Source organism: Neopelma chrysocephalum, unplaced genomic scaffold, assembly GCF_003984885.1.
Source record: "Neopelma chrysocephalum unplaced genomic scaffold, ASM398488v2 Primary Assembly neopelma1_96688, whole genome shotgun sequence".
Taxonomy (NCBI): Eukaryota; Metazoa; Chordata; class Aves; order Passeriformes; family Pipridae; genus Neopelma; species Neopelma chrysocephalum.
This window is the reverse complement of record NW_020925333.1, coordinates 526695-551782: the sequence shown is the minus strand read 5'-3', so window position 1 is coordinate 551782 and position 25088 is coordinate 526695. Positions and strand designations below refer to the sequence as shown.

At 38.8% G+C, this 25088-nt stretch overlaps 1 protein-coding gene across 2 annotated transcripts in view; it reads left to right on the top strand.

The window, feature by feature from the left end:
• Positions 1-1660: 1660 nt before the first annotated feature.
• Positions 1661-25088, top strand: part of OSMR (oncostatin M receptor) — a 29234-nt gene continuing 5806 nt past the window's right edge. The window contains exons 1-18 of one of the 2 annotated variants that reach the window (XM_027709183.1): positions 1661-1697; positions 3959-4041; positions 4178-4294; positions 7642-7700; positions 8274-8370; positions 11344-11513; positions 13196-13355; positions 14972-15247; positions 15840-15969; positions 17233-17390; positions 18008-18144; positions 18836-18995; positions 19529-19605; positions 20028-20250; positions 20827-21009; positions 22182-22283; positions 22720-22899; positions 24586-24750. In XM_027709183.1, coding sequence (XP_027564984.1) covers positions 8301-8370; positions 11344-11513; positions 13196-13355; positions 14972-15247; positions 15840-15969; positions 17233-17390; positions 18008-18144; positions 18836-18995; positions 19529-19605; positions 20028-20250; positions 20827-21009; positions 22182-22283; positions 22720-22899; positions 24586-24750 — 2191 coding nt within the window. In that variant the 5' untranslated portion in view covers positions 1661-1697; positions 3959-4041; positions 4178-4294; positions 7642-7700; positions 8274-8300. The remainder of the gene's footprint in view (positions 1698-3958; positions 4042-4177; positions 4295-7641; positions 7701-8273; positions 8371-11343; positions 11514-13195; positions 13356-14971; positions 15248-15839; positions 15970-17232; positions 17391-18007; positions 18145-18835; positions 18996-19528; positions 19606-20027; positions 20251-20826; positions 21010-22181; positions 22284-22719; positions 22900-24585; positions 24751-25088) is intronic. The other variant, XM_027709186.1, reaches the window with a different exon arrangement.

Genomic DNA, 25088 nt, shown 5'->3' with positions numbered 1-25088 from the left:
ACTGTCTAGAAATATTAGAGGAAAGAACTTACTAGCATATTGCAGAGAATTGTTAACAAACATAAGAGAAAAAAAACCATAAAAATTTTGGCATCCAATTTTAGATATCTGTGATTTGCATTTTCAGTAAAACTAAGCAGTAAGATGACCTTTCAAGTGCGTACTGCTCTGAGTCCTGACACAATAGTAAATGTCCTGTTATGGTACCTCTAGACCAGCATGCAGGCAATAAGAAAGGAGTAACTAGTGACCCCCTGTGAAAGTTCAGTTTCCATGACTCACACAACATGCACAGGAACTCTTGAAGCAACGGACACAATTCTCCAGAATAAGGCTCTGAAGAACGGAACTATCCTTTGTCTAGAAATAATTTGCTTGACTGGAAAGCAACAGCATAATAAGAAAATGGAATACCTGATTAAGAAACGGGGCGTTACTTGACAGAGGGAAGTATGAGAAATCACTGCAATAAAATGAGGTAGGGAACAATTGGCTAAACAGCAATTCAGAATAGAAGGAACAAGGTGCTGAAGTGGTTCACAAGCAAATTATAAGTGAGCAACACTATTCTGTTACAAAAAAAAATTGGCAAACTATATATTGGGAGCTATAATAAGTAATATACCCTATAAGGCTGAACTTTGCAGATCTCATCCTCCCGACCAAAAGCAACCAAGCTTCAAGAATATGAGATAGTCCAAAAGAAAGTAAGGAAAGCAGTATCCTAACAGGTACGCTATGTTTAACCTACAAACGTAGCTTAAGAAAAAGTAAGTAAGAGACAGAAGACTTCAGTGCTACAAACTGGAGAAACCTTCACCACGAACACTCTGACAAAGATAAGCAACAGCTTTAAGCAAAGCTTTCTCATGGCTACACATCTTCCGATATAGCCAGGCAGCTTGTGTCACACTGTACCTCCCTGACTGAGGCCAGTCAGCTGGAGACCCTCAGATGAACGGCAGGGCAACAGATACGGTCAACTCCTGGTCTCCCTTCATGCTTTATGTGATATTGGGACTGAAGACTTTAACCTTACTCAACGTGGTTTCTGAGAGGGATCCCGTGGGACTGCTGCATGCGGGAATGAGGCACTGCACCAGAATGGTTACGACCCCGAGCCCTGCTGCGAGCACCAGGCCACGTCCTCACCCCGTCTGCCTTCGTGGCCAAAGTGACCGCTCCTGCCTCCCGGAGCCAGACCAGGGAGACACAGGTACCCCGAGCCATGACATAAGAGATAAAGGAGCCTTGGATACATCATTCCTGCTTGCGCTTTCTGTCTGCTAGGGACTGGAAGGGTCGGGAAAATGTACATTCTCTGCCCCTCACGGTCATCTCAGGCTACCTCTGCCTGTCCCCTGTCTGTCCCTGCTCGCCCCCCCCCCCCCCCGGATCCCAGCCCGGACCCTGCAGCCCCTCCACGCCCCGGGAGCACCGCGGGCGCCTGGAGGAGGGGACAGAGGGCAGCCCGCATCCTGTCCTCGGAAGCCAGCCGAGGGAACAGGCCGCGTTTCCCGGAGCGGGGGGGTAATTCCCGAAACTCGGCTCACCCGGCTCGGCGAGGTGGGAGGAGACACCGCCCTGCCCGGGGAGGGGTGGCCGAGCCGCTTCCCGGCGCTGCCCGAGCGGCCGGCGCGTCCCGGCGCTGGGGGTCCCGTCTGCCCCGATCCCGAGGTGGCTGCTCTCGACTGCGGGTGAGTGATGCCGGTGTCCCCTTGTCCCTCGTTCCCTCAGCAAAGTCCCCCTCCCCTCCCTCGGAGGTCCCATCCGCCCTGGGCGAGCGCCACTCAGCCTGCCCCGCTGAGGAACACCCACCTTTCCACCCCGGCGCTTGTTTTGAAACGCGCTGTGGAGTTTTTACTTTGATTTTTTAGCCCTCTAAGCCCGCTAAGCCCTCTCTGCCCTTTGCTTGCCCTTCAGCCCGTGTTCTCCAGGCACCCCCTCGGCACGAGTGGGTGGACTTGAGTGGTGGGAGCCGTAGTTTCCTCCCGAAACCCCGCCAGCATCATCACACACCGATGAATTTAAGGCAGTTTATGACCGCCTAGCCTTTTCTGCTTTCAAGATGTTACTGCTTAGCTGCAGATTAAAAGCTCCTGATTTGACCTGAGCAAAAATTACTTAGGTGAGGTGCCTCGTGGGACGAGGGTGCTACACCTGGCAGGTGATTAGGTTTGGTTTTAGCATCTCCTGTTCCTGCTGATTCAAGACTTCCAGATCCTTGAATCTGGCATCATACAGAGAAAAATTCTTTTAAGCTCTTAAATTTCGGAATCATTGGAGTAAATGAGAACACACCGTAAATTCTAGTGTGGTTCCTGATTTTTTAGAGTTTGCCTTTTTTTTTTTCTTCTTTTCTTTTTTGGCATAACGTTTTTATTTCTCTTTCTATCTACATATTGCATGCCTCGACCAGTCCCTATGCCAGGGTGGTAGACCTAACCGAGTTAAGAGTCGATGATGCCTGAAAAACATGGTAAAATTATTTTTCCTGTTGTTATGTAATTCCTTCTCTACAGTTATTAACATTCTTTTTCTGATAGAGCAGAAGTAGTTTTACACAGTTTGTTAATTGCTTTATGCTTTTAGACCCCATTTTTTCCCCTATTTTAACTGCTTTTTTTCTTCAGATTCTAGTCTTTTGGGGACCATGAAGTATGTATTTTCTTATTTTGGCAAAGCTTTTTAGAAAACCAACAGAATGCATTAAAGAGCTTTCTACTTACCAAAACACAGGAAATAAAGCTACCTCTAAGTGGTCAAATTATTACGTGCATATCAGACCTTAATTATAGAAACTACTTTCTTCCAAGTGCAGCTTTTTAAACTTGTTGCTCACCCATTAGATTTCAAAGGCTTATCAAGAGCTTTCACTGTCTTATACACAAATGTATTTTGTGCACTAAGTGTAACTGAAAACATCTTTAAAAGAAGAAAGGAAGTACAAGAACTAAAGGAAAGATTCATCCACTTTAGAATGTGGTATCTCAGCTGTTCCTTTTTTTCCCCCATAATTGAAAATCAGATTTTCTGTAAACAGTATGATGTTTATTTTGAAGAGGGATCTATTTAGTTGTAGGATGTTTCAGCAGATGCTGCTTTACCAACACTCCCTAGGTTCCTGATGGTTAGACTCACTGTTTCAAGTAAAGCTGCCTGAGTTGAATGTCAGCTCTGCACTGTTGATTTTGCAAAGGATATACTGGGAATGGCAGGAATCAGGAGAGTGGAGGCACACTACTTTGTACAGCTTTTACAAATCATTGATTTGGGGCATTCTGGTCCTTTTGACACTTAACCTAGTTATCTGTTAACCTGTTATCTGTTTATTTAAGAGGAAAAGAAACACATCAGGAGGATAAGTTAATCTGCTTGTGGGCTGGCTTACTTTCTAGGGAGTTTGGAGGCTATGGAAATAGAGCTTATTGGGTTTTGACATTAAAATGTCACTAAATGTTATCAATCTTGTGTAGTAGGAACTTGGATTGTGATTCCTATCCTCAGTCTGTCTATGAAGTAGAGGAAATTAGAACATAGGATGAACTATGGATCTATGTAAATCCAAAGTAGTATTGTTACTGGAGTTGCCTCATTGACAGTCCTCTTCCATGTTTGGTTTAGAAAAATTTGTTTGATTCATGGTGGTTATGACTCGATATCCCTATCTAATACTCAAGTACTTTAAATAGATTAAGTTTTTTGAATCCTAGCACCTGGAAACATTTCTTTTCCCAGCCTGTGGTTCATTTAAGGATATGGCTTGTGTTGTTATGGCCATGTTATGGCAGCTGTTTTAAATAAGCAAAGAAAAGGGCACTGAGAAAGGAAAGTTGTATGAAATATGATTTGGAATATGTGCCTTTAAGAAGATTGCTACAAAACAGATTAAGTCTGCAGTCAACTATGATGTTCATAGTATGTTCATAGCAGGGGCTTCCTTTTCTTACACACACAGGTATTCTAGGTACTGCAGCAGTGTTTGCACTGTATGGCTCCAACTCCCGGCCAGTGACTCCTGGACACTGCGAGCCTGACCTGGTAAGAGGTTTCAGTTGAATTTTGGTGCTTCAAAGACTTTGAGGAGGGATTTGATGAAATGTTTATCTTAGATGTGTTTCGCAGATGAATAATGAGAATTTCTTTTTCCTCTCATCCCTGGCATTGACCTGGACAGGACTACAGGGATCATCTAAGCCAGAATTTTGCTCTGAATGAGAAATAGTTTACCTGGAGATAATTTATTTAAAATATTCACAAACTATCTACTTAAGGAGATTTCATTTACTCAAAGGTAATTTGCTCCTATGCTGTCTTTACTTGTTCAGTGATTCTTCTTTAATTGTCAGGTCTCTGAACAGTTCCTATTGCTTTGAATATTATTGCAATTTCTGTCAGGTCCCCAAAATGGTTCTGTTCTGTTGAAGTATCTACCAGTGCTGATTAATTTCAAGTTAGGCTAGGGAGACCTGAATCCATCTGTATCTGTTTTGTCACACCCCAGGTTACATTTTTCTAACAAGAAGAATTACCAGTAGACTATACAGTCATGATTTTAAAAAAATCTTTCAGTGATTTAGGCTACAGACTGATAAAACCAAACAGGTCTGCTTTATTCCCCCCACAGATTTTAAATTTTTTAAAAGGGGAATGAATATAGGGTAAAATGAAAGATTTATTGGTCAGCTAACTTCTGCAGGTCAGACAGATTATTTTGTGCCCAACTGACTTCAAATTGCAACCTAATGTTATCCCCCGTTTTATAGATAATTTTGCAATGTGTCTCAATAACCAGGTTCAACACAGAAAATAGAACTGTAATTAGTGTTGCTGTTGATGGCAGAGAATTGGAGCTTAGTGATTATTTCCTTCTATTTGGCACATATGGGGCAGTATCTAAATTACGGTGTGCAGTTTTGGGCTCACTGTACAAAGAAAGCTGAAAAGACAGAGCTAAGCTTTTTGCAAAGGTGTGCAGCCAAAGGGCAAAGGAAATGGATGTAAATTGCACCAAGGAAAATATAAGGAGAAATATGAATATAAGGAGAATATAAAAAGATATTCTCTTTAAATGAACATAAGGACAAAATGCATGTTTGAATATAAGAAGAAAAAACCCTCACAGGGAGAGTGGTTAAGCACTGGAACAAGTCACCTAGGGGAGTTGTGGAACCTCCATCCCTGGAGTTCTTGAAAACACAGTTGGGCAAACTGCTCTGTGATTCTGTGATAGGCTGAAAAATGCCTTTGCAAAATTATCTCAATGACAAAAGTAGCCAGAAAGGGAAAAAAGTATTCAAATTTTGTGTTTCCAGACAATATTCAAAATTGCTGACAAAGAGCTTCTTGTTCTTATCTGCAATTCATGGACCAAAGTACACAGATGTTCCAGGTTGGAGCATAGTGACAAAACATATCTTCTCTTAGGCTTAAAAGGAAAGAGTCACCAGTAATTAATTCTCAGATTAACAGTGGCGTAATGGTGTGATACTCATATCTTTTCAGATTGGCCTCTTTCAGGGTGGTGGATTGCTTAGACACCTAAAAACCTTCCCTGTCTACCTGTCTTTGTTCCCTTTGTTGTTCAATTAGTTTCACTTTTGGCAAGGATGTTGTTAATTTATTATCATCATGTTGTTTTTGTTTTGATGAAATTGATAATGTATTATAATGTGTTTTATAAAGCTGTAACCAAGACGCAGATTTTTAAATTATTATTTTATAAAAGTACTTAATAATTTATAGTACAAAATAAGTGCTTGACATTAGTTGGTAGTAAATATGATGTGTGATTAATTTGTTAGTCTCAGGCAGATGTTTCTGCATAAAGATGATGTAATGCAAAATATTACTCATATATTAAGGACCATATTTCTTTTTTCTTAACTAATGTTTCATTTACTTAAATTTACTTCATGTTCTCTTTTGTTAGTGAATTTTAGGACTTTCCTGATTACAACTGGTTTGTTACCTACAATTGCACATATTACCACAATTCATTTATTATACAGTTTTAAACTAGAATAACAACATACTGAATAGTGAAAGCCATTTTCATAATCCAAAATATGTTTATATTTTGGTAATCATTTATTATATTACACTGCCCTTTGGTAGCATAAGGCATTTGCATCAATAAAAGTGATCTAGGTGGGGTCATTAGTGAACTGACAGTGAAAATGACTGGAGCAAGATAGTTACATTAGGCATTTGTTTCATGACAACAGTAGAGAATGCCTCTTAAGAGTGTAAAAGAGTTTAGATTTGTTTTCTAAATAGGAAGTAATTTAAACAAATAATCTAATATGTCATTACTTCCACAATACCTTCCCACTGTATTTGCTGTTGAATTTAAATGATGAATAATAAATAGGGCAAATTTTGTGTGTCAAACCCCAAAGATGTTTACAAAATTAGGAGCCCTGTGGGGCCAGGTTTTCATCATACTGATGTAATTAACTCAGGAGACATGCTGCTGAACCTGACTGACCACCCTTTTGTCAAATAGTCTTAGAGCAGAAGTCGACTCCCTTGACTTCAAGGCAGTTGTATTTTCACTTTTTTTTCTGAAGAAAAGAGAAGAAAAAAAAAAAGAAAAAAGTGTTTGAGATTTGGCTTTGTGTCTCAATATTAATTTCAAACAATTCAAAAGAATAACAATCTACTGAAAAGCTACCAGAAGTTTTAACATAATCTACTTTTTTTGTCACTCACTTCCACTCTCTGCTCTGTAAGAAAGAGCGATTCTATGTTGTTTATTTCTGAAAAAAAAATAACAAATTATTTTCCCTTTAAGATACAAAATTTGATCAGGTGACATAAGAGTCTAAATTTAGAAAATCTAGAAAAAAATCAGATTTCCCTAAATCACTTCTTGGAACGGTCTGTTAGTTGAATGTGAGTTAGGCCTAGCTTCTCAAAAATATTTGGATTCTTCATACATGTTGATTTTAGCGTTATTTAAACACTTTTGAGGATATCAGTGCAATGGCAAGAAAGACTGCAGAAGCCTATCGGGCAAGACAACTCTCGCATGTTAAGTACAGGGCCCTCCCTGTGAAGCATTTGAACTCACAAGGAGAAGTTGGGGCATGCTGCAGCTCAACCCATTGAGCCTTGGGTTGCAGTGCTGCACGCAGGACTCTTCTACAGTGTTCACGTGACCTTTAAAAACATACTGAAAAAAAAAAACGGAATCTTCTCTTCTGATCCTTTGGAGAAATTCAGAGTTTCTCAAAACCATTGAATGTAATTAAACTTATTAAACAGTCTGTAGCTCTGAGGTATTAAATTGGAGGTTTTCTACTAGGAATAAATTATGTAGTGATTTCCTGGCCCATCTGAAATCAGTAAATGTTCTGTCCTCAGCTCAGTTTTGGGTGGACAGGTCATTCTGGTTATTTCCTGCTAAGCGTTTTCAACTTCTGTTATGGAAGCAGTGATAGAAGACTTGCTTTATCAGTATTCTATGCAGCTCCAGAAATGTAAAACATAGAATTTCTAAGATAAGCCATATTCTAAGATAGCTATATCCATTGTCCTTTTCCTGTTGTTTGTACTCCAGTACCCTCTCTGCCTGAGAGCTTTAACCATACTGCTGCTGAATATTTTCCTGTCCTTTCTGCACGGGGGAATTTGAAGGTGATTCGTGTCTTCTGAGATCTGACATACAATCAGTCCTTCAGACCTGGGCTGTGCAAGTCAAACACGGTTTCTTTCATACTGTCAAAATATGAGTGTAAAAGCTACAATAGGAATGCTAGATAGAGCTCTGTGTTGCTTGAGATGATGGTCCTTCTGGGAACGGAATTTGCTAAGACTTTGATGTGTGTATTTCAACTCCAGTTTAACTAAAGCCCTCCATATAGTGTCCTCCTTAATACCTTCTTTTAGCTTGTTAGGATGGATAACTTGTTACTTGTGCAGGAGGAAAGCCAAAATATATCAGGAGAAACTTTTGTTTCAATATTTCTTTGAAATAAGTGGATGGAAAACTTTAATTTATTAGTTTAGTGATTTATTAGTTTGGACTTAATTGAAATTTTTGATTGTAGTGTTCTCTCTATGCTCTAACCAGGTCCTAAAACCGAGAGAGTTTTTTTCATTCCCTATATTTCTTTGTCCATTCTTCCTGAATTTATCTTAAACTGGAGTTCATGTGATTAGGCTTTTATTTGTTCATTTTTAAATACAGTAATATTATCTAGCCTATTGTTTGGCATGCATTTCTCCTAAAAAGACAAATAAATAAGAATGTCTTCTTTGCTGATAAGTCTTGTACAGGAAAAGGTGGAAAAAGGATGAATCACTTCATGCTTCTGGCAGTACTGCTCCCCCTACGGACTTGCTACACTACAGACTCACAGCAAAGTAAGTGTCTGAATGTTCGATTTTTTTATTTTTAACCAATCTACAGCAGTTGAAGCTTTGGACTTGCTTACTTGTAAGTCTGTGATTAAGCAACGTTACACACTTAATCAAATGATTTTCTTTTATAAGGTGGTGAAGCAGCTCATATTATTACTTTTTGTGACCCCATTATGCAAAATTGCCTGTTGAATCAACAACTCGCAAAGATATGAAGCCAAAGTGTATTTATTTATTTGCTTCCCCTCTTTCTTTTTTTACTTTTTTTAATGACTCCATTAGAAGAAAAAAAAAAGAGATGAAAAATTTTCACTGACTTTTCTATGACCACCATTAAGAAGGCAGACCTTACCAGTCTCTAGTCTGCATTACGGAAGTTTTATTGCCTTAATTAAGTTGGCGAAGAAGGAAGAGAGATGGGGTTTTTTTTGTATAAATATATTTGTTATCATACTGAAGGGGGTTTCAGACATTTTGCCTCCCTTCAACTTTGAAATTCGTGTGTTCACACACTACTCATGCAAGGTGCCAGTTCCCCAGTTTTGAGGCTCTATTACCCGTGCTCCTAGAGTGGCAAAACTTTGTAATGCAGGCAAGTCCAGACAATTACTGCATTACCATAACTTGGCCACTTGTTTTCACATGCAATTGTTTAGAAATAAGATTCATCTCTGTTGTTAATCATTAAGCTATTCACATAGTCTTGAGTTAGCTTTCAAGTTAAAACAAGTCTTAAAGAGGCCTTGATAGTTTCAGTTTGCTAGGAGGGGAATATTATAGCTGAATGCAACAAATGTTTCTACATCTTAAAATTATGCTAAAAAATTCTTTAATATCCACATTGTAACTCAGTGGCCATCGGGATCTTGGATATAACCTGAACTATACTGTTTCTTCTCTTTGTTGGTACCATGTATAAGCTCTGACTGGTGATCTAGACTGTGTTATGCCAGAGTATGTGGAAAACAAAATTGTGTGGGGTTTGAAGTGATATGTCACCTAGCTGAAAAGAGATAGTGGAGGGACACTTGCACAGAGGGATTAAAAACCAGAAACTAATGAGACCTTTGTGATTTTTATCAAGTTAACTAAATGTGGCAGAGGAAAATATTCTCCATTGTGAAAAAAGCAATAATATTTTAGTTTGGACAAAACGACAGATGTAGAGAACAGAGGAAGGTTCATCATCAGTGCAATAGGCATAGTAGTGACACTTGCAATTAGAATTGGCTGAAGAAAGAGCAGAAGAAGGATAGGGAAATTCAGAAGATATGCTGGGGTTTGTTTTAATGCTGTACCCTGAAAAAGGAAGTGTTTTCTGCGAACTGGCTGGCATTTCTTTCAGGTGTATTTGTTTCTTCCTTTCTTCCAGCAGTTTTTAATATCTTGGAACTAATAGTAAAATACATTGTTTCCTCCATTTATTCTTCAGTTGTGGGCTGGACTTGTATAAGCAACTAAGCTGTGTCAGTGTCTGTATTCTCGTAATTAACAAATATATAAAGTTTATAAAGTTTTATTTGCTTCCTTTGAGTGATCACAAATTGTTAGAACTGCAGCTTCTCTTGAGCCTTTCATTCTCTACAGCTAATGTAAAAATCCAAATGTAGGGAAAATGCTGCACAGAAGTTAGTGCGGAGCAGACGCCACAAGATAAGTTGCAGAATGGTTTGGATACCTGATGCCTGCCAGAAGCGTCTATCAAAATGCAGATTCTCAATCTAAATCTTCTGAATGCTCATGTTTTCTGCTAGTGATACTCTGTGAAAGGCTCAGGTAATTCAGTTGATGAGGCACATCTGGCTGACGAGTGGAGGTGGCAGCTTTGCGAGAAGGATCTGCTGAGGTCTCTCAATCCGTTGTATCCCTGGGGACCATGGTGCGGCAGGAATGCACAGAATGAGTTCTGCTTTGTTAAAAGATGCAGCTAATTCTGTGACTTCTTTTCTGTGTCCCAGTCAGTATAAACATTTTGCCCCTGTCATTTGTAACAAGCAGAAGCACCTTGGAAAGCAGCTGTGGCAAAAGAAAAAGCCTAGTTACTTGGCCATTCCAGCTCCTTGGCTTCATTAACAACCAGATCAACTTTAGGGCGTTTGTGTTTGTTTATTTTTCAGGAAGGAAAGAAGTTACAAATCAGTGAGTGCTATATTTCACCTCTTCCAAGAGTTAGGGTTTTTTTGGGAGGGGTTACAAAGCAAACATCTGAAAAGAGGAACCACTTATGAGGTTATTTGTAGTTTTCAGCAGAATAATGTTCTTGCAGGGCCTTTCCTTTCCCAGCAACAAGAGACTTTAGTCTGACTTTTAAACTTTATTTTATTACGGGGATTAACTCCAGACCCACAGAAGGATGGAGGTACCATTAGAACTAGGTGTTTAATTCCAGTAGAAGAATCCACAGCTCCAACTAAGGTACCTAAGCTCTGTGTAGAACAACTAGGAATGTGGTTAATACTAGAATGTCATCTGAGCTAGCTACTGGAGGGAATCTCTTGATCTATCCTCTTCAAATACTTGTTTTGCATTAACTAATTTAATCTGTATTATGTCAGAGATCAAACCTGAGCCCAGAGTTTCTGCTCTAATAAGTAGGCTTGTTGGGATTGGGATTTCTTGGGATTTAATCCCTATTAATACATTATGTTGTTCCTCTTCATAAAAACATGAAAGGATGGATCCATATTCCCATAAAATAGCTAGTAAATTGAGGGCATAAAGAAATTAAATAGCATACCAAATGTTATGGTAAGGAGGGCTACTGAGGTTCAGGAACCTTATTTTAGCCTGCTGGTTCTTTAAGATGAAAGATTATCTTTGCTTTTTTCATCAGCAGCATGGGTCTTGATCAGTTTTGGTTTTTTCCTTCAGAACCATCTAGTGTGGAACCTATCTTACCTCTAACCACTGTTGTTTCAGATCTGCTTTGTAATTTAGCTAAACAGCAATATTTTTGTGTCCTTTTTGTACTCCTAGAATCCTATGTGTTTCCAGTAACTTACCTTAACATTTCCAAGGATTTGGCTCTCCAGCGGCTGCTAGTGGAATGGGATGTTGTCAAGTCAGCACATGATGCTAAGCTGGCAATGTCTTTTGAAATAGAAGTCAGTCGAACAGATGAAAACACTACTACTACTGTGTGGACAGTAAGTGTACTTTGAAAAGAAGTATACTAGTCCTTTATAATATAAAGGAAGCTAAAGGAAAAGGAAGAAGTAGTGATGTCTCTTTGCAAAGTCCCTATCCTGGTAGTTTTCCTTAACACTTAAATCAGCCAAATTTTCTGAAGAGGAGGAGATCACCCAATTCATAGGCTTAGGCCTGTTCCAGGTGTTTTCCCCTCTTTGTGACTTCAGTGTGAGGACAGTCTCCAAAGAAAATTTCCTTTCCTTTGATTTTGACAAAATCTTTTAGCAATGTTTTAGTCATGTTTTAACCTATTATGAGTCACCTGTTCAGTGGACTATGGAAGAATATGAAATGCACATATTAAAACTTAATAAAACTGAAAAACTGCACTGGCTCATTTAAAGTTGCTGTTCGTGAGAAAGCACATAAAACAGTGAAGGGCTTATTTTGTCAGAAATCAGCCATCAATAAGATAGGCTTTGTTAAGAATCACAATTTACTTTTATCAGCCTAGCTGGTAGTATTCACTCTAAAATTCTGAAGAACCACATCTTCACTGCAGATGACCTCTGTGCAGTTCCAAAGATTTTTACCACTTTGATACATTGGATAAGATTTTTAACACCCTGTGAGTAGGTCTAACCCTGAAGTCAATAACTGTGGCCTTACAGCTACAAACAATTAAGTTTTGGGTTTTTTTGGAGTATCCTTCAATAAACTGTTATTGACTTGCTGGTAGGAAGTAAAAGCTTTTCAAATCCAATGATGTACTGTGTTCTGTTACTCTTAATAAACATGACAAAGAAAACAAACAGGTTACTTTGGATGTCACTACCACACAGGAACCTATTTGCTTCTGTGTTTTTCTGAAGAACATGTACCAATAAAGAAACTCTGTGAGTCTGCTCCTACCAAAGCACAAACAGCCCCTATAACTTCCAAAGCAGTGACTACATTTCTCAGGGCTATAACTGAGAAAGTAAATTTTGAACTGATTGCAGAGTTTTTCTCAGAGCAGTAATAATATGCAAGTGCAGGTGTTGCTGATAGGAAGCATTACTAGAGAGCAGTTCTCTAGTGATCAGTTTGAGTCCAGGCTTCGATACAACCCATACAAATAGCACGGGTCTATATGATGAAAATCTGGTATGGTTGCTTTAAAAAGTAGAAAAATATATAGAATCTTAGAATCTTATAGGTTGTAAAAAATCCTCGAGATCATTGAGGCCGACCATTAATCTGGCACTGCTAAGTCCACCACTAAACCAGGTCCTGAAGTGCTGCATCTGCATGTGTTTTAAATCACTCCAGGAATGGTGATATGTAACCCTGGATGCATTTGTAGGCAGCAGCATCTGTGCATGCTACTACTCATGTAATATCAGGCACAAATAACCTACTTAAAGTCTCTGGGAGCGAATCCATGACATGAGAAGTAAGGCCTGACTCACATGTCAGCACATCAGTCACCCTACTGCTGCCAGTACAGATCTGTAAGTAGTTAATTAGCTAATAGTAACTTAGTATGAGATCATAGATAGTGGGTGGGATTTCAGAGTTTTGTTTTTCAAAAGCATTTTCCTCCTTTGAGCTTTCTCTCTCTCACTACCTTTGACTGTGTTTCCAAATACAGTGTCTACAGAGCGTCTACACACACTGCTGTGCTTCAATACTTTGCCTTCCTGGTCTTTGTTTGTAGGAGTTTCATAATGTCACACTTGATAAATCAGGAAAGCCTCTTCATTGGATATGGCATTCAGACATACCTTTGGAGTGTATGTCTCATGCAGTGAGAATCAGGAGCAAAGCAGAAGCATCAAAAATCTGGAGTCAGTGGAGTCTGTGGGAGACTGTCTTGGGTAAGTAAAACAAGATTTTGCAATATTCGCTTTATTTTTTTTTAGTACAAAGCTAGTTTGTAATTCACCATTGCCTGTTATTGTGAAGGACAGTTCAGGAGAAGTGGCATCAAATCAAGAATCCATTTTGAACTCATTAATCTCTAAACACTAACCAATTCCTCACTTTTTGTTGACAATAATAGCAGTGCTTCAGCCATTGTTAGAATTTGCAGACTGTCTTCCGGAACTAGTAGACCAAAAGTTTCAGAGCTTTTTTTTGCTCATGCATTAAAACAATGCAGTACGTGGAGCGGCATGGGATCTTGGAAAAGCTGTAGCATAATCTACCACCAGGTCAAACAAAGCCCTGCCCCAGACTTGCGGAGAGGAGACGAAGCACATTGCTATGGCTACATGATCTAATGCATGTGCTGCTTTTGTCTGGTTTCATAGCTTTGATTAGTATTACAGAAGCAGAGAGAAAGGAGTGAGTCAGCTCCTCGTGTCGCCTGGAATGAAGGAGCAAGTCAGGTCCTTATGTCACTTGGAATGAATGTCCTATGAATTCTGTGAGAGTAAATAGGGACTGAACCAATAATGTAATTAATAATATCAGACAACACTTTTTTTTTTTAAGATTACCATGTATTACTAGAACAGTTTGATTTCCAGAGAATTTTGTTTAAACAAAATAGGTAACTGCTTTAGAAAAAATTGGTACAGTAATTTTATAATGAAACACTATTCTCATTTGGAGCAGCAAAGGCTTTTAGTTGAGATGAGATACATCATTGTAGGAAGAGCATCACAGGTCTTTATACTTGGATTGTGACACTTAAATTGTCCATCTCCCTCTCCTTATATAATAGAAAATAGGATGCAAGACTCCCTTTTTGTCTCACTAACCTCAGTCTTGGAGACCTTATTTTTTTAAGTGAAATTTAATAGGGTTCAAAAATACTATTTCTCAGTCACAAACTGATCCCGCATTACAGACCTGATTTAGAGCTCCCTGAGACATAGTAACTCTAGATGTCATCAGATTTTTGGATCAGATTCTCGAGAGTAGAGTTTATCCACTCAACATGTGTAAAAGACTGTGAGTCACTTAAATTCCACTAATTTTTGCATCCAGCAAGCAGTCCAACATTGACTGAATCAGATCAGTAAGGAGACACTCCACTTGGATTGAGATTCCTATGGCTTTCAATGTTGACTCCTCTTACCTGAGCTCTGCATGAGCTTCAGAACATGAGGTTTTTCTAGCCCTCCATTTATAGTTTTCCAGAGTGGGCATTTTGGCCGTAAAACATCAGTCTGGGCATAGGTACAGGAGGTAATGTTCCTCTGTAAAGGCAGTTCTTAACCACACATTCTTTTTTTGCCTCCAAAAAAATGAGATAGATTTAGTCTCCATCTTGTTGGACTACGTTATATGTTTATGAGTCTAAGACAAATATAGGTATTATTGCATGTGAAGTTCATCTCTCTATGGGGAAGAATACTAAATAAAAGTCTGTGAATGGATAATAAAACATTAACAATTTCTTGAATAAATGCTTAGCTGTGTGTTTTGTTTGAAGGCTTTTGCCCTGAGCAGATCTTGAACTGGTTTTTTATGTATTAATTTTCAGGCCTGGACACTTCAAATAGTAGTGAACCACAAATCTTTCCAAGTAAAATAATTTTAGAGGAAGGCTCTGATACCACTTTTTGTTGCATTGGAAGGAAAGGTCAAATCATTACGCAATTCTTTGTGCGCCCAGCTGTTCGTGTTTTCAATCGCACAAGCAGTTGGCTCGGACTTCTCACTATGGAAAATGTGACACATCGTGAAATGCCTCACATCCATGTTTGCTGTTCTTACAGTGAAGTTCTCTGCCCAGCTCATGCAGTTTTCCTTGTGGGTAGTAAGTGAACACATTATTACAGTTCTATTTTCCCTTTAAGTCAAGAATGACTGTGGGGGGAGGAAAAAAAACTTTCTGTAAGTTGTCGTGGCCCTGTCTTGTCCAGCTGATGTCTGTTAATGTCTGACTTGAGATCTGTAAATTTATGTATAGAAGGCAATAAAGAATAGCATCAAGCATTTTCAAATTAATCTCATTAATTGATCCTAGGACAGGTGATTGATTCTTAAATATACCTACCCATTTAGGAGTTCAGCTTCACTGTCTGTGTGCCAGTGGTAGAACTCAGCACAGCCTCCATTTTGAAGGCTAGTAGCAATTTTTACAGATAGAAAACAAAACAGATTAAATTACTGAATATATGAATATAACAAAAGATGATAACAAAAGTGTTTGGATTGCTATTAATTTATGGTATTATCCTGACTATCTTGCAAACTAGTCATTAAAAAAGTGTAATTTCAATAACATTTGTAATAAACCAGACTTTGTACTTATCCATTATTTGTAGCTTGTTAATCTATTAAACATTGATGACTTTTGCCTTGACTGCCATGCTATTGGTGTGTTTTTGGTTATTCCCTCTGACAAGGAGCACCTGATACACCTAAAGATTTTTCCTGCCAAACACAAGACATGAGAACGATAACATGTACTTGGAGCCAAGGAGGAAGCACCTTTCTCTATGGAATGTATTCATCAAAATACACCTTGTTTGCAAAGTAGGTCTCGTTGTTATATTAACTCTACTGTGTGTTGTACAGAACAGTCACCCTCTCTCCTTTACAATCTATGGAAATGTTTTTTTTCTTTTTTGTAATTAGCTACCTGCCTCTTTCCACCTCACTGATCACTTATTTAACAAAGCTTGAGCGATGCAGAACTGCTCTAATTTAGACTAACTATATAAAATTGCCTGTCCTTCAGACCATGTTCTGCCAGGTAAAGCTTGTTCTAATCATTCTTTTGGGTTTATTTGTTTGGATATCTTCCAGTAGGTATGAAGACACCCTGAAATCAGGATATAGATAACTTAAAAGTGTAACATAACTATTGGATACACAACAGACAACTAGATCTAATCAGCTGGTAGGCTGAGCATTAGTGTGCTAACAATCCATTGACAATAATGCTGACTCAAAACTGATGATTCCCAGCTACCTCCTAGTTAGCCTGATTCGCCTCCCTAATTCTTTTTCTTTAGGATTTTAGGAGTTTACATGATGGCGTTTTCCTTCTTGAGTCCTTGAGCTAGTGATAATCCTATCTCAAAAATTCTACTTGTGTCTATAATTTCTGAATTTCAGCTGGCTTCTTTGATTTTTGTTTGTTTGTTTTTGTTTTCTGGGTTTTTTTAAGATTTCTCTGCAGACTTTCTCACAGCTCTTTCTTAGCACTCTGAGTCAAGGTGTGGCAAATCAGACATGGTTCTCAGATGAGAAGAGGGGCTTTACCCCAGAGCCTGCAGAGAAACTCATTAAGTGGGACAGATACCTCATCATCACAGCAAACTTTAATCAATAGATGTCAGCAGAAGACAGGTCATCATTGCACGTACCTTCATGGTCTCTGCATCATTCACTTCTACTAAGATATTATGATGGTGATTTAAAAATGGAAGGTTAGATAGAAGGTGCATGTGAAATTACAGCTTCATTTTAAAGCATAATGGTAGATGTGTAAATGGTCCTGGCAAATAAGTCCCTGGTTTAGAATTTCTATGAGGAAATCACTAATTTAGCTGTATCTTAAAAAGACAAACATAGCCTTTGAAGAAAACTTTCTTCTAAGAATACCTATATATTCACCCTACTTCAGGCTAAGGGAAAGAACTGGTTGGCTTCTTATATTCCCCCTCAGCCTTATTTTTTATGATGCTGCATTCTAGTGGGACATCAAAAATTTCAACACTTGTGTTAATTGTACATTATGGAAAAATGTCTTTCTCTCTTCGCCGCTGTCCCACCCTCCCCTTTCTTTGATAGATCTTCCCAGAAAATGGTTCCGTGCACACCAAGTTGTTTCGAGACGTGTGCATGTTCTTGGGAGATAGGCCAGCAGAGGATCTGGAATGTCACATTGACTGTGGAAAATCCACTGGGAAAGAAAACTGCCACGGATGTTTTTAATGTAAATCACAGAAGTAAGGTCTTTTCTATATCTTTGTTGAGGGCTTTTTGTTGCTCCTTCTGAGCTTGATACCTTGAGTGCCCTGTTTAAGGTATGGAAGCCGCTGATTTTTAACTTCCCAGTTTTACTACCTGTCCCTATAGTTATCTGCTCTCTCTTCAGTTTCAGCTTTGGAAAGTCATATTAATGGTAGAAAAGAGATTCACTCCAAAGGTCAGATTTAGTTATTGAAATGACCCCTTAATGCTTCAAAATCTTCTGCTTTGCTGAAGCTGGTTCATAGTATAGAAAGCAACATGATGCAAGGATATAAAATGAGGAGTTTAAGAAAATTACTGTGTAGGTTACTTGGGAATTGGTATGATGTGAGATGAGATACAGGTGTAAGCAACTATTTCCAGGAAAGAAGTGATGATGCTAACCTGTCTTGGTCCTCATATGGGACAGCAATGTCCGCTGTGCTACTGTAAGGGAGGTAGAGCAGTTCATCAGTGAAAAAAAAAGGTTGCTAATTTTAATGTGCTAAGTATGTATTTTTTATTTGCTTTTACTGCTCAGCTAAAATACCTTAAAATACTTTTGCATATATTTTATGTTTTACAAGATCTAACTCAGATTTTCCATTTGCAGTTTATCCCACTGCACCTTTCCAGGTGTGGGAAAAATACACAGATACAGAAATCACATTACATTGGAATTGTCGAAGCAATGGAATTGAACTCTTTTGTCAGACTGAAGTGCTCCACCCAGATGGGAAAGTTGAACTGGTATGAGACCTGAATGTCATACACAAAAACATGTGTCTTGTTCCACCTCTTTAACAAACACTGAGGCTTCTATGTAGTCCTTTTCTTAGAAAGGCAGCATGCCTCTAGCACATTAAAAAGGCACAGTGAAGATCACAATTAAGCTGTGCTCTGTGTCAATTTTGCTTAAGAGGTCTGGATCAAATGTGGCCATTGCAGGAGACAGTTTTGAGGAGAGGCTTAAAAGCATGCTCACTTATTTTGAGCTACCAGAACAAACCCTGTCTCTTAGGAGGCAGTAGGGGAAAAGGTTGGGGAAAAAAAATGGAAAGAAAAGGTAGTTGTAGATTGCTCTGCCTAGATCTGGAACAGCATCCTGCTTACATAAAATAATCGCCTCAGGCTCTGTGAGGGCAAGATCTCAGTAAACTCCCTCCTTGATGTAAACAGTACTCATTTGGAGGGTTGTGAGTGACTCCTACTCAGTTACATAGAGATGACTTTAAGACCTCTTTTGGGATCTCCCAGACTCTTCACCTCATGCATAATTTTTTTTATTATTATTTTTGATTGTTGTTTCATGGTTGCCTTTCCCAAATCAAGCTTAACTTGCTGCTGCAGGACCTAGAGGAAGAAATATTTTTTTAAGACAAAAACATCTTGCTGCTGAGGCTGAACTGAGCTCTGACTGTTCTGTTTTTCTGTGTTGCAGCACAATAGTTCAGCCATGCGTTCCCCTCAGAGGAGCATCACGGTGGGTGGGCTGCAGCCCTACACAGAATACACAGTAAGAGTTCGCTGCGGGGCAGCAAAGCATTTTTGGAGGTGGAGTCAGTGGAGTGAAGCCCGGACTATCAGAACAAAGGAAGCAAGTATGTCCCACCTACTGAGAAGGGAAGTTTGAGGGATATTCTTTGCTTGCCACATCTTTGCTATTTGTTGTTACGCTTCTGCTGTGTATCTAAAGCAGAGGTCTGCTGCATGCATGAAAGAGAAGCACACTAGGCAAGCTTCCAGAAGGTGACTTCTTAAATAGCTCTGATTCTACCTGCTAGCCTCTGATATTTCATCCAGTGCAGGCAGTGGGAAATCCGGATGACTGGGAGGATGGACAGACAGAGTTACAGTGCTCTTTGTGGCCTGGAGGAATGGTACAGAGGTGGGAACAAGCATCTGGGAACTGCAAGCAAAGATTTTCTAGAAAAATTAACTAGACCTTAGTCCAGAAAAAATAATGAAAGGAAAAGATGTTAAAGGATAACGTTTCGGCAAGACCTGGCAGTGATGGGGAAAAAGAGGTGTTGGGAATGGAATTTCTTTGAGTGGAAGGAAGCAATTAAACTGCCTATTCTTTCTGGATCTAGAGCATCTTTTTTTTTTTTTTTTTTTGCTATGTTTATTGCAGCTCCATCAGGGAAACTGGACGTGTGGAGAGAAATTACACCAGTTTTAGGGGGAAGGAATGTGACCTTGTTCTGGAAGGTGAGACATCCCTACAGAAATAGTAACAAAACCCTTTATAAAGGGATTGGAATTTTTTCCCACAAACTTTAACAAGTATGTTTGTACTTAAAAGCAGTTCAGTATAAAATGTCTTTTATAAATCTAAGGCAGATATTATATATAATATATCTCAGAACATATGTAGCTGTGATGATGTGCTGTCCTGGCATTTCAGATATAATTGTATTCTTGTAAGTATTGTAATATGACAAATATAATTTCTGAGATTTCTTCCATTTCATTTCAACCAGTATGTGTATGCATGTATGGAAAAAAGTGTTTATATTTTTACAGAAATAATACACCTGGTTAGTTATTTAAAGTTCTAAATGCTCCTTTCATAGTTTTTCAGCAAAATTTACTAAGTTATTGTTCTCTTCCTCTGTAACTTTTTTTCCCAGCAAACACCAGATTTTCGAGCAAATGGAAGAAGAATTTCATATGAAGTAACCTGGGAAAAAATAGAAGATGGCTCTAGGCCTGAAAGCATCTCCTTGTCATCAGTCTACAATAGCACCAGGATTTTCATTGATAACCATTCCTACAAAATCAGTATCATGGCAATGAATGATGTTAATTTTTCACTTCCTTCAGTACTGGTCATCTCTAGAGCTACAGATAACAGTAAGAGTACTTTCTGTTACATTTCCATTATGATAGTTTTGTTTCTACCTATTTTAAGTGAAGTCATAATTTATCATCTTGGGCAACAAGTTAACCTGGCCTTTAACTCACATCAGTGCTGTTTGGAAATTATTACTGTACTTTCACCTACAGGGTGGTAATTGTATGTGTGTTAAGCTTAAGTGCACAGTGTCCACAGAACAAAACACATTTGCCCTAAAACTAGGGCCTCAGACCTGTGGCAGATGCCTTGAAGTTGCAGTCAGTGCCTTGCCTGGAACTCTGTGTGTGATCAGCCTCTTGTGGCTCTCTGACTCTACATTTCTGCAGCTGAGGGTTTTTTTTATGAATACGTAGTAACTTACTGGATAGGTTCTGAGCTATCAGCCTTTAGCATACAGAGAGATCAGCTTTCAACATGTGAAAGAGCCCATGTGTCATGCAATGACTAATGAAGGAATGCAACTCTTTTATAATTGTTTTTCACAGTTTAGCATAGAAACTATATTGATCTTCATTTATGAATCTGAAGTTTTATTCATGAAAGTAATAGATATTCTGGTTTGTTCATTCTAGGTACTGAAGAGCTTAAGGAAGAACAGGTTAATGGTACAGATGATGGCATTTTTATTTCCTGGAAGCCCAGATATATATATGACAGTTACATTATCGAGTGGTGTAACTTTCCAAAGTTGCAGCCTTGTGATTTGCAGTGGAAGAGATGTGGGCCCAACACTTCCAGTGCTGTGATTAACTCAGGTGAAAGCCAAACAATTTTTCTTTCTGATGTCTGTGTAGCACTCCTTCATGCTGTGGGCATTAATTCAATTTAGGAAGCAAATCATGTGGAATATCAAAATCTGTGCAGTGCAGGTGTAGTTCTTCAGAGGCATCATTTTTTTGCCTATCAAATTAATTAGATACCACAAATGTGCCAGCACCATTAAGTCTTGGAAGTCAGAGAAGTGTATTAGGAAAGTTAGCAAAATATTTTAGAAAAAACCTTTTCTGAGTGGCTTGTAGTAGCATCTTGAAGGAGGATGGTGAGGTTAATGAAGGAGTTAAAAATCTTTTAGCAGAAGAGATGCAAAATGGAGCTCTGCCCTGAGTGTAACATGGATCAGAAGTTTAGACTCAGGCAATTTAACATCCACAGTGTGTTTAGTTTAGTGCTGTCAGAGTGCCACAAATTATGTGTCTCAGCACCAGTCCTTGCTTAGGACCAGTTGCATGGTTTTTTATCCCAGTGGTGGCCAATAGACCTAAATCCTTTCTGGTTGTGTGAAAGTCGCTCTGATATTCTTCCGCAGCTGCAAGAACTTAGCCTTTCTGGAGCCTCTCAAACTGAGAGTTAATTTTGGAATGAAACATGTTTGAACAAAATTTGGCTGAACGCACTTCAATATGCAATAAAAGAACTGCACTGCAATTCATACAAACATGTGGGAACGTGCACTCTTAGTGAAGGAGAGTGGTAACACATGGGAAAAGGACTGTCCAATTCTTCAGTGGTTTGCACTTGGTTGATGTGAATGGGAGTGGATGTTGCTGAGGATAATGTGGAATCCTGATGCATGGATATGCATCTGCATTAAACAGTCAAAACATGACCTTTTCCTGTGCCAGAAATGTAAAATGAAATTATCTTGCTCTTTCAGAGTCTATTGTGCAGTCACCTTGAATACTGTATGGCAACAAAAAAAATATATAAACCCCTCCCCCATTATCTCTTTCAGACAGAATAAATGTGTTTAATTCACAGTATGCATACCACGAATTGGCTTACCCTGTGTCTCTTTCAGTTGCTTTAATAGCACAATAGCACGTGGAGAAGATGTCTAATAGATTATTGACCTCTGTAGACAGCAGCTCAGCAAAAGCAACACTGAAATACAAACCATATTTTTGTAATCAGTTTGACTATTTTCTAGCTGCCTTTGTTCCGGGGGTGAGATACAACTTCCGCATCTATGGATCTGTTGCTAATAGAGCCTCCTTACTGGAAAAGAAGACTGGTTATCTCAGGGAGCTATGTAAGTTGGCAACGTTTTTAGGGTTTGTGTATTTGCTAAATTGACCTGCCACAACTATGAGAATTGCTTCTTCCCACAGCTACATAAAATTTTATTTTCTATGTTCTTTCTATATCATCAGTGAAGTGTCAGTTGTATATCAACATACAGGCTCTCCATAGAGGATATTTGGCTAGTGCAGTGACCAGGTAGAGTCCATGTGTATTAGAAGACCTAAACAAAACTGTGATTATCAGTCACTACTTTGTGTATAATGTGGATGCATGAAGGCTCTGTGAAGTTGACAGTGTTTGTAGAGCACTTCGACTTTGTTCAACTTTTAAATACAAGTAAGATATAAACATAAACACCACATGGGAGTGTAGATTTTTCAAGTGCAAATATAAACATCCTTGAAGAATAATTGCAAGTTTAACTTGAATTTCCTTTCTTCCAGCTCCTCTTCTTGACCCTGTTGTGGACAAAGTTGAACTGACTTTCAATGCAGTAACACTGTCTTGGGATTCTTACCTCACAAATGAGTCACAGCCTGGTTTTGTGAGAGGTTACCATGTCTACGTGTCACCTATACAAGAGAATTGCAGTTTAAAAGGATCAAAAAAGCACATTCTTCCAGGTAACTGAGCTCTGCAATGTAGGAAGGTGTGTCATTGATACAGGTTGCTCATACTGCAGCATCTTAGAAGGTTCACATTAGGCAGTCAAGTTGGCTAATTTGGCCATCTATAGATTTCAACACCTGCTGCTTTTGATTCCCCTCTGTGCTTGAGGTGCTGACAGGCAGAAGTGGGCCCTGGCTTTATACAGATTTACAGCCCCCGTCCTGTTGTCTGTAGCTCCTTTTTAGCTCCAGAAAACATTCCTTTGGTACTGTAGGAGGATGTAAGTTTTTGTCTCTTGTTATGGGAGTTGTGGATGAATTTCAAAAAACATTTGTGGTTTGCTTGGATAAGAGTCATAGGAAACATGTTAGTCTTATTAGGATTTGGGGTATTTTAGAAACAGATGGGATGCAATTTATTTCCTTCAGAATTGGAACACTGTGTAAATTCCCCATTTAAATTCTTTTCCAGTGACAGTATTCGTGTCTGTGTTCTACAGTGGAGTTCCTTCAGCTGAAGTGAGCTGTGAAGTGGCACAAAGCCACATTTAAACTTCTATATCTGACCTTCCTGTTCCACATGCAAAACTGCTCCAGATGACTTTGATCCATTATGATTTTCAGATGTTTCCATCACATTAAAGGATATCTTTTCTTTCTTGCCTCTTCTTCCATTTGGGTCATGTCCTGTGATCCTTCTGCTGATTAGACCAGTACCAAACTGAAAAGCATATTTTGAATTGAGGGAAGCTTATGTAGGAGTTCCTGTCAGAACTAAACTAACTATAGAAGTACCATAATTCTGTAAGTAATCCCAGTTGGACTTTAAAAAGTTTAAATCAAAGATTTTTCTGCTTCCCTGTTTGTCAGAGCTAGCAGACAAGGGGTGTGACTGGAGAAATAAGCTAACCATTTCTCCCTGGGGTCTGGGAGTTGCACAAGAGAGGTTAAAGAGCGGGTTTTTTTTCAGGCAGAAGTTTCTTACTTTTGATTATCTTCAAAGAACTTGACCTAAGCTTAAGGGCTACAGAATTCTGGCAAAAAAAAAGGAAATGGCAAAACTCAAATCACTATGTTAAAAGCTCTAGTGAAAGGAAATGAAAATAAACAGTTGCAGCCTTTGGCAACAAGTTATTAGGTGTCTGCGAGAGGATGGGCAATGCTGGACAGTCCAGCTAGAAGGGATGTGAGTTCAGCCCTGTGGCAGTGAGTCAGGATGCATCATCCTTCTCATAAGAAAGTGTGCAAGTTACAAAGAAGGTGGGTTGCAAATGTTTTGTTTATTTCAGTGGCCATGCATAAGTGGGTTTGTAACATTTTGAAGAGAACTTACTGCAACCTTTCAATATCTAAAAGGGGCTTATGATAAAGACAGAGAAAGATTTTTACCAGGGCCTGGTGACAGGACAAGGGGTACAATAGTTTTAAATTGAAAAAAAATTGGTTTAGATTAGATATTAGGAGGAAATTCTTTACCACGAGGGTAATGAAGCACTGGAACAGGTTGCCCAGAAAAGTTGTGGATGCCCCATCCCTGGAAGTGTTCAAGGCCAGGCTGGGTGTGGTTTTCAGCAACATGGTCTAATGGGAGGTGTCCCTGTCCATGGTGGAGGGGGATGGAACGAGATGATCTTTAGGGTCCCTTCCAACCCAGACTGTTGATTTTGTGATTTCATGATTCTATCTTATGTTTCATTTTAGATAATTCAGAGCTATGTAAATACACAATTGAAAATCCAGAAGAAAAGAGATACACTGTGGAACACCTGATGTCAAACACAAAATACAAACTAGGGGTTAAAGCATATACGGGTGGAGGAGAGACTCCCATTGATAAGTTTATATACATAGACACACCACATAACTGTGAGTACTGGCTGTGGAAAACGTCTTCTAGCAGAAGGATGGGATGATTTAAAATTTTCATGAGATTATTGATAATAATCTCCCTTTCTCAAGGAAAACCATGTAATTCAATGCAGCGTGCACTTCAGAAAGGATCCAACTGAGAAATGACATGTGCATACCAATATGGCATTTTGATAATTTAAAGTAGATAGGTTTTTTTAAAAAAAATTTAGAATGAAACTAATTTATATCCTTATTTAAGTCTTATATCTTTCTGGGAAATAGCTTAATATATGCACACTTGCATGCCTAGTGAGTCCTGTTTGTTAGAACTCATTAAAGAATTGTATTTGGAT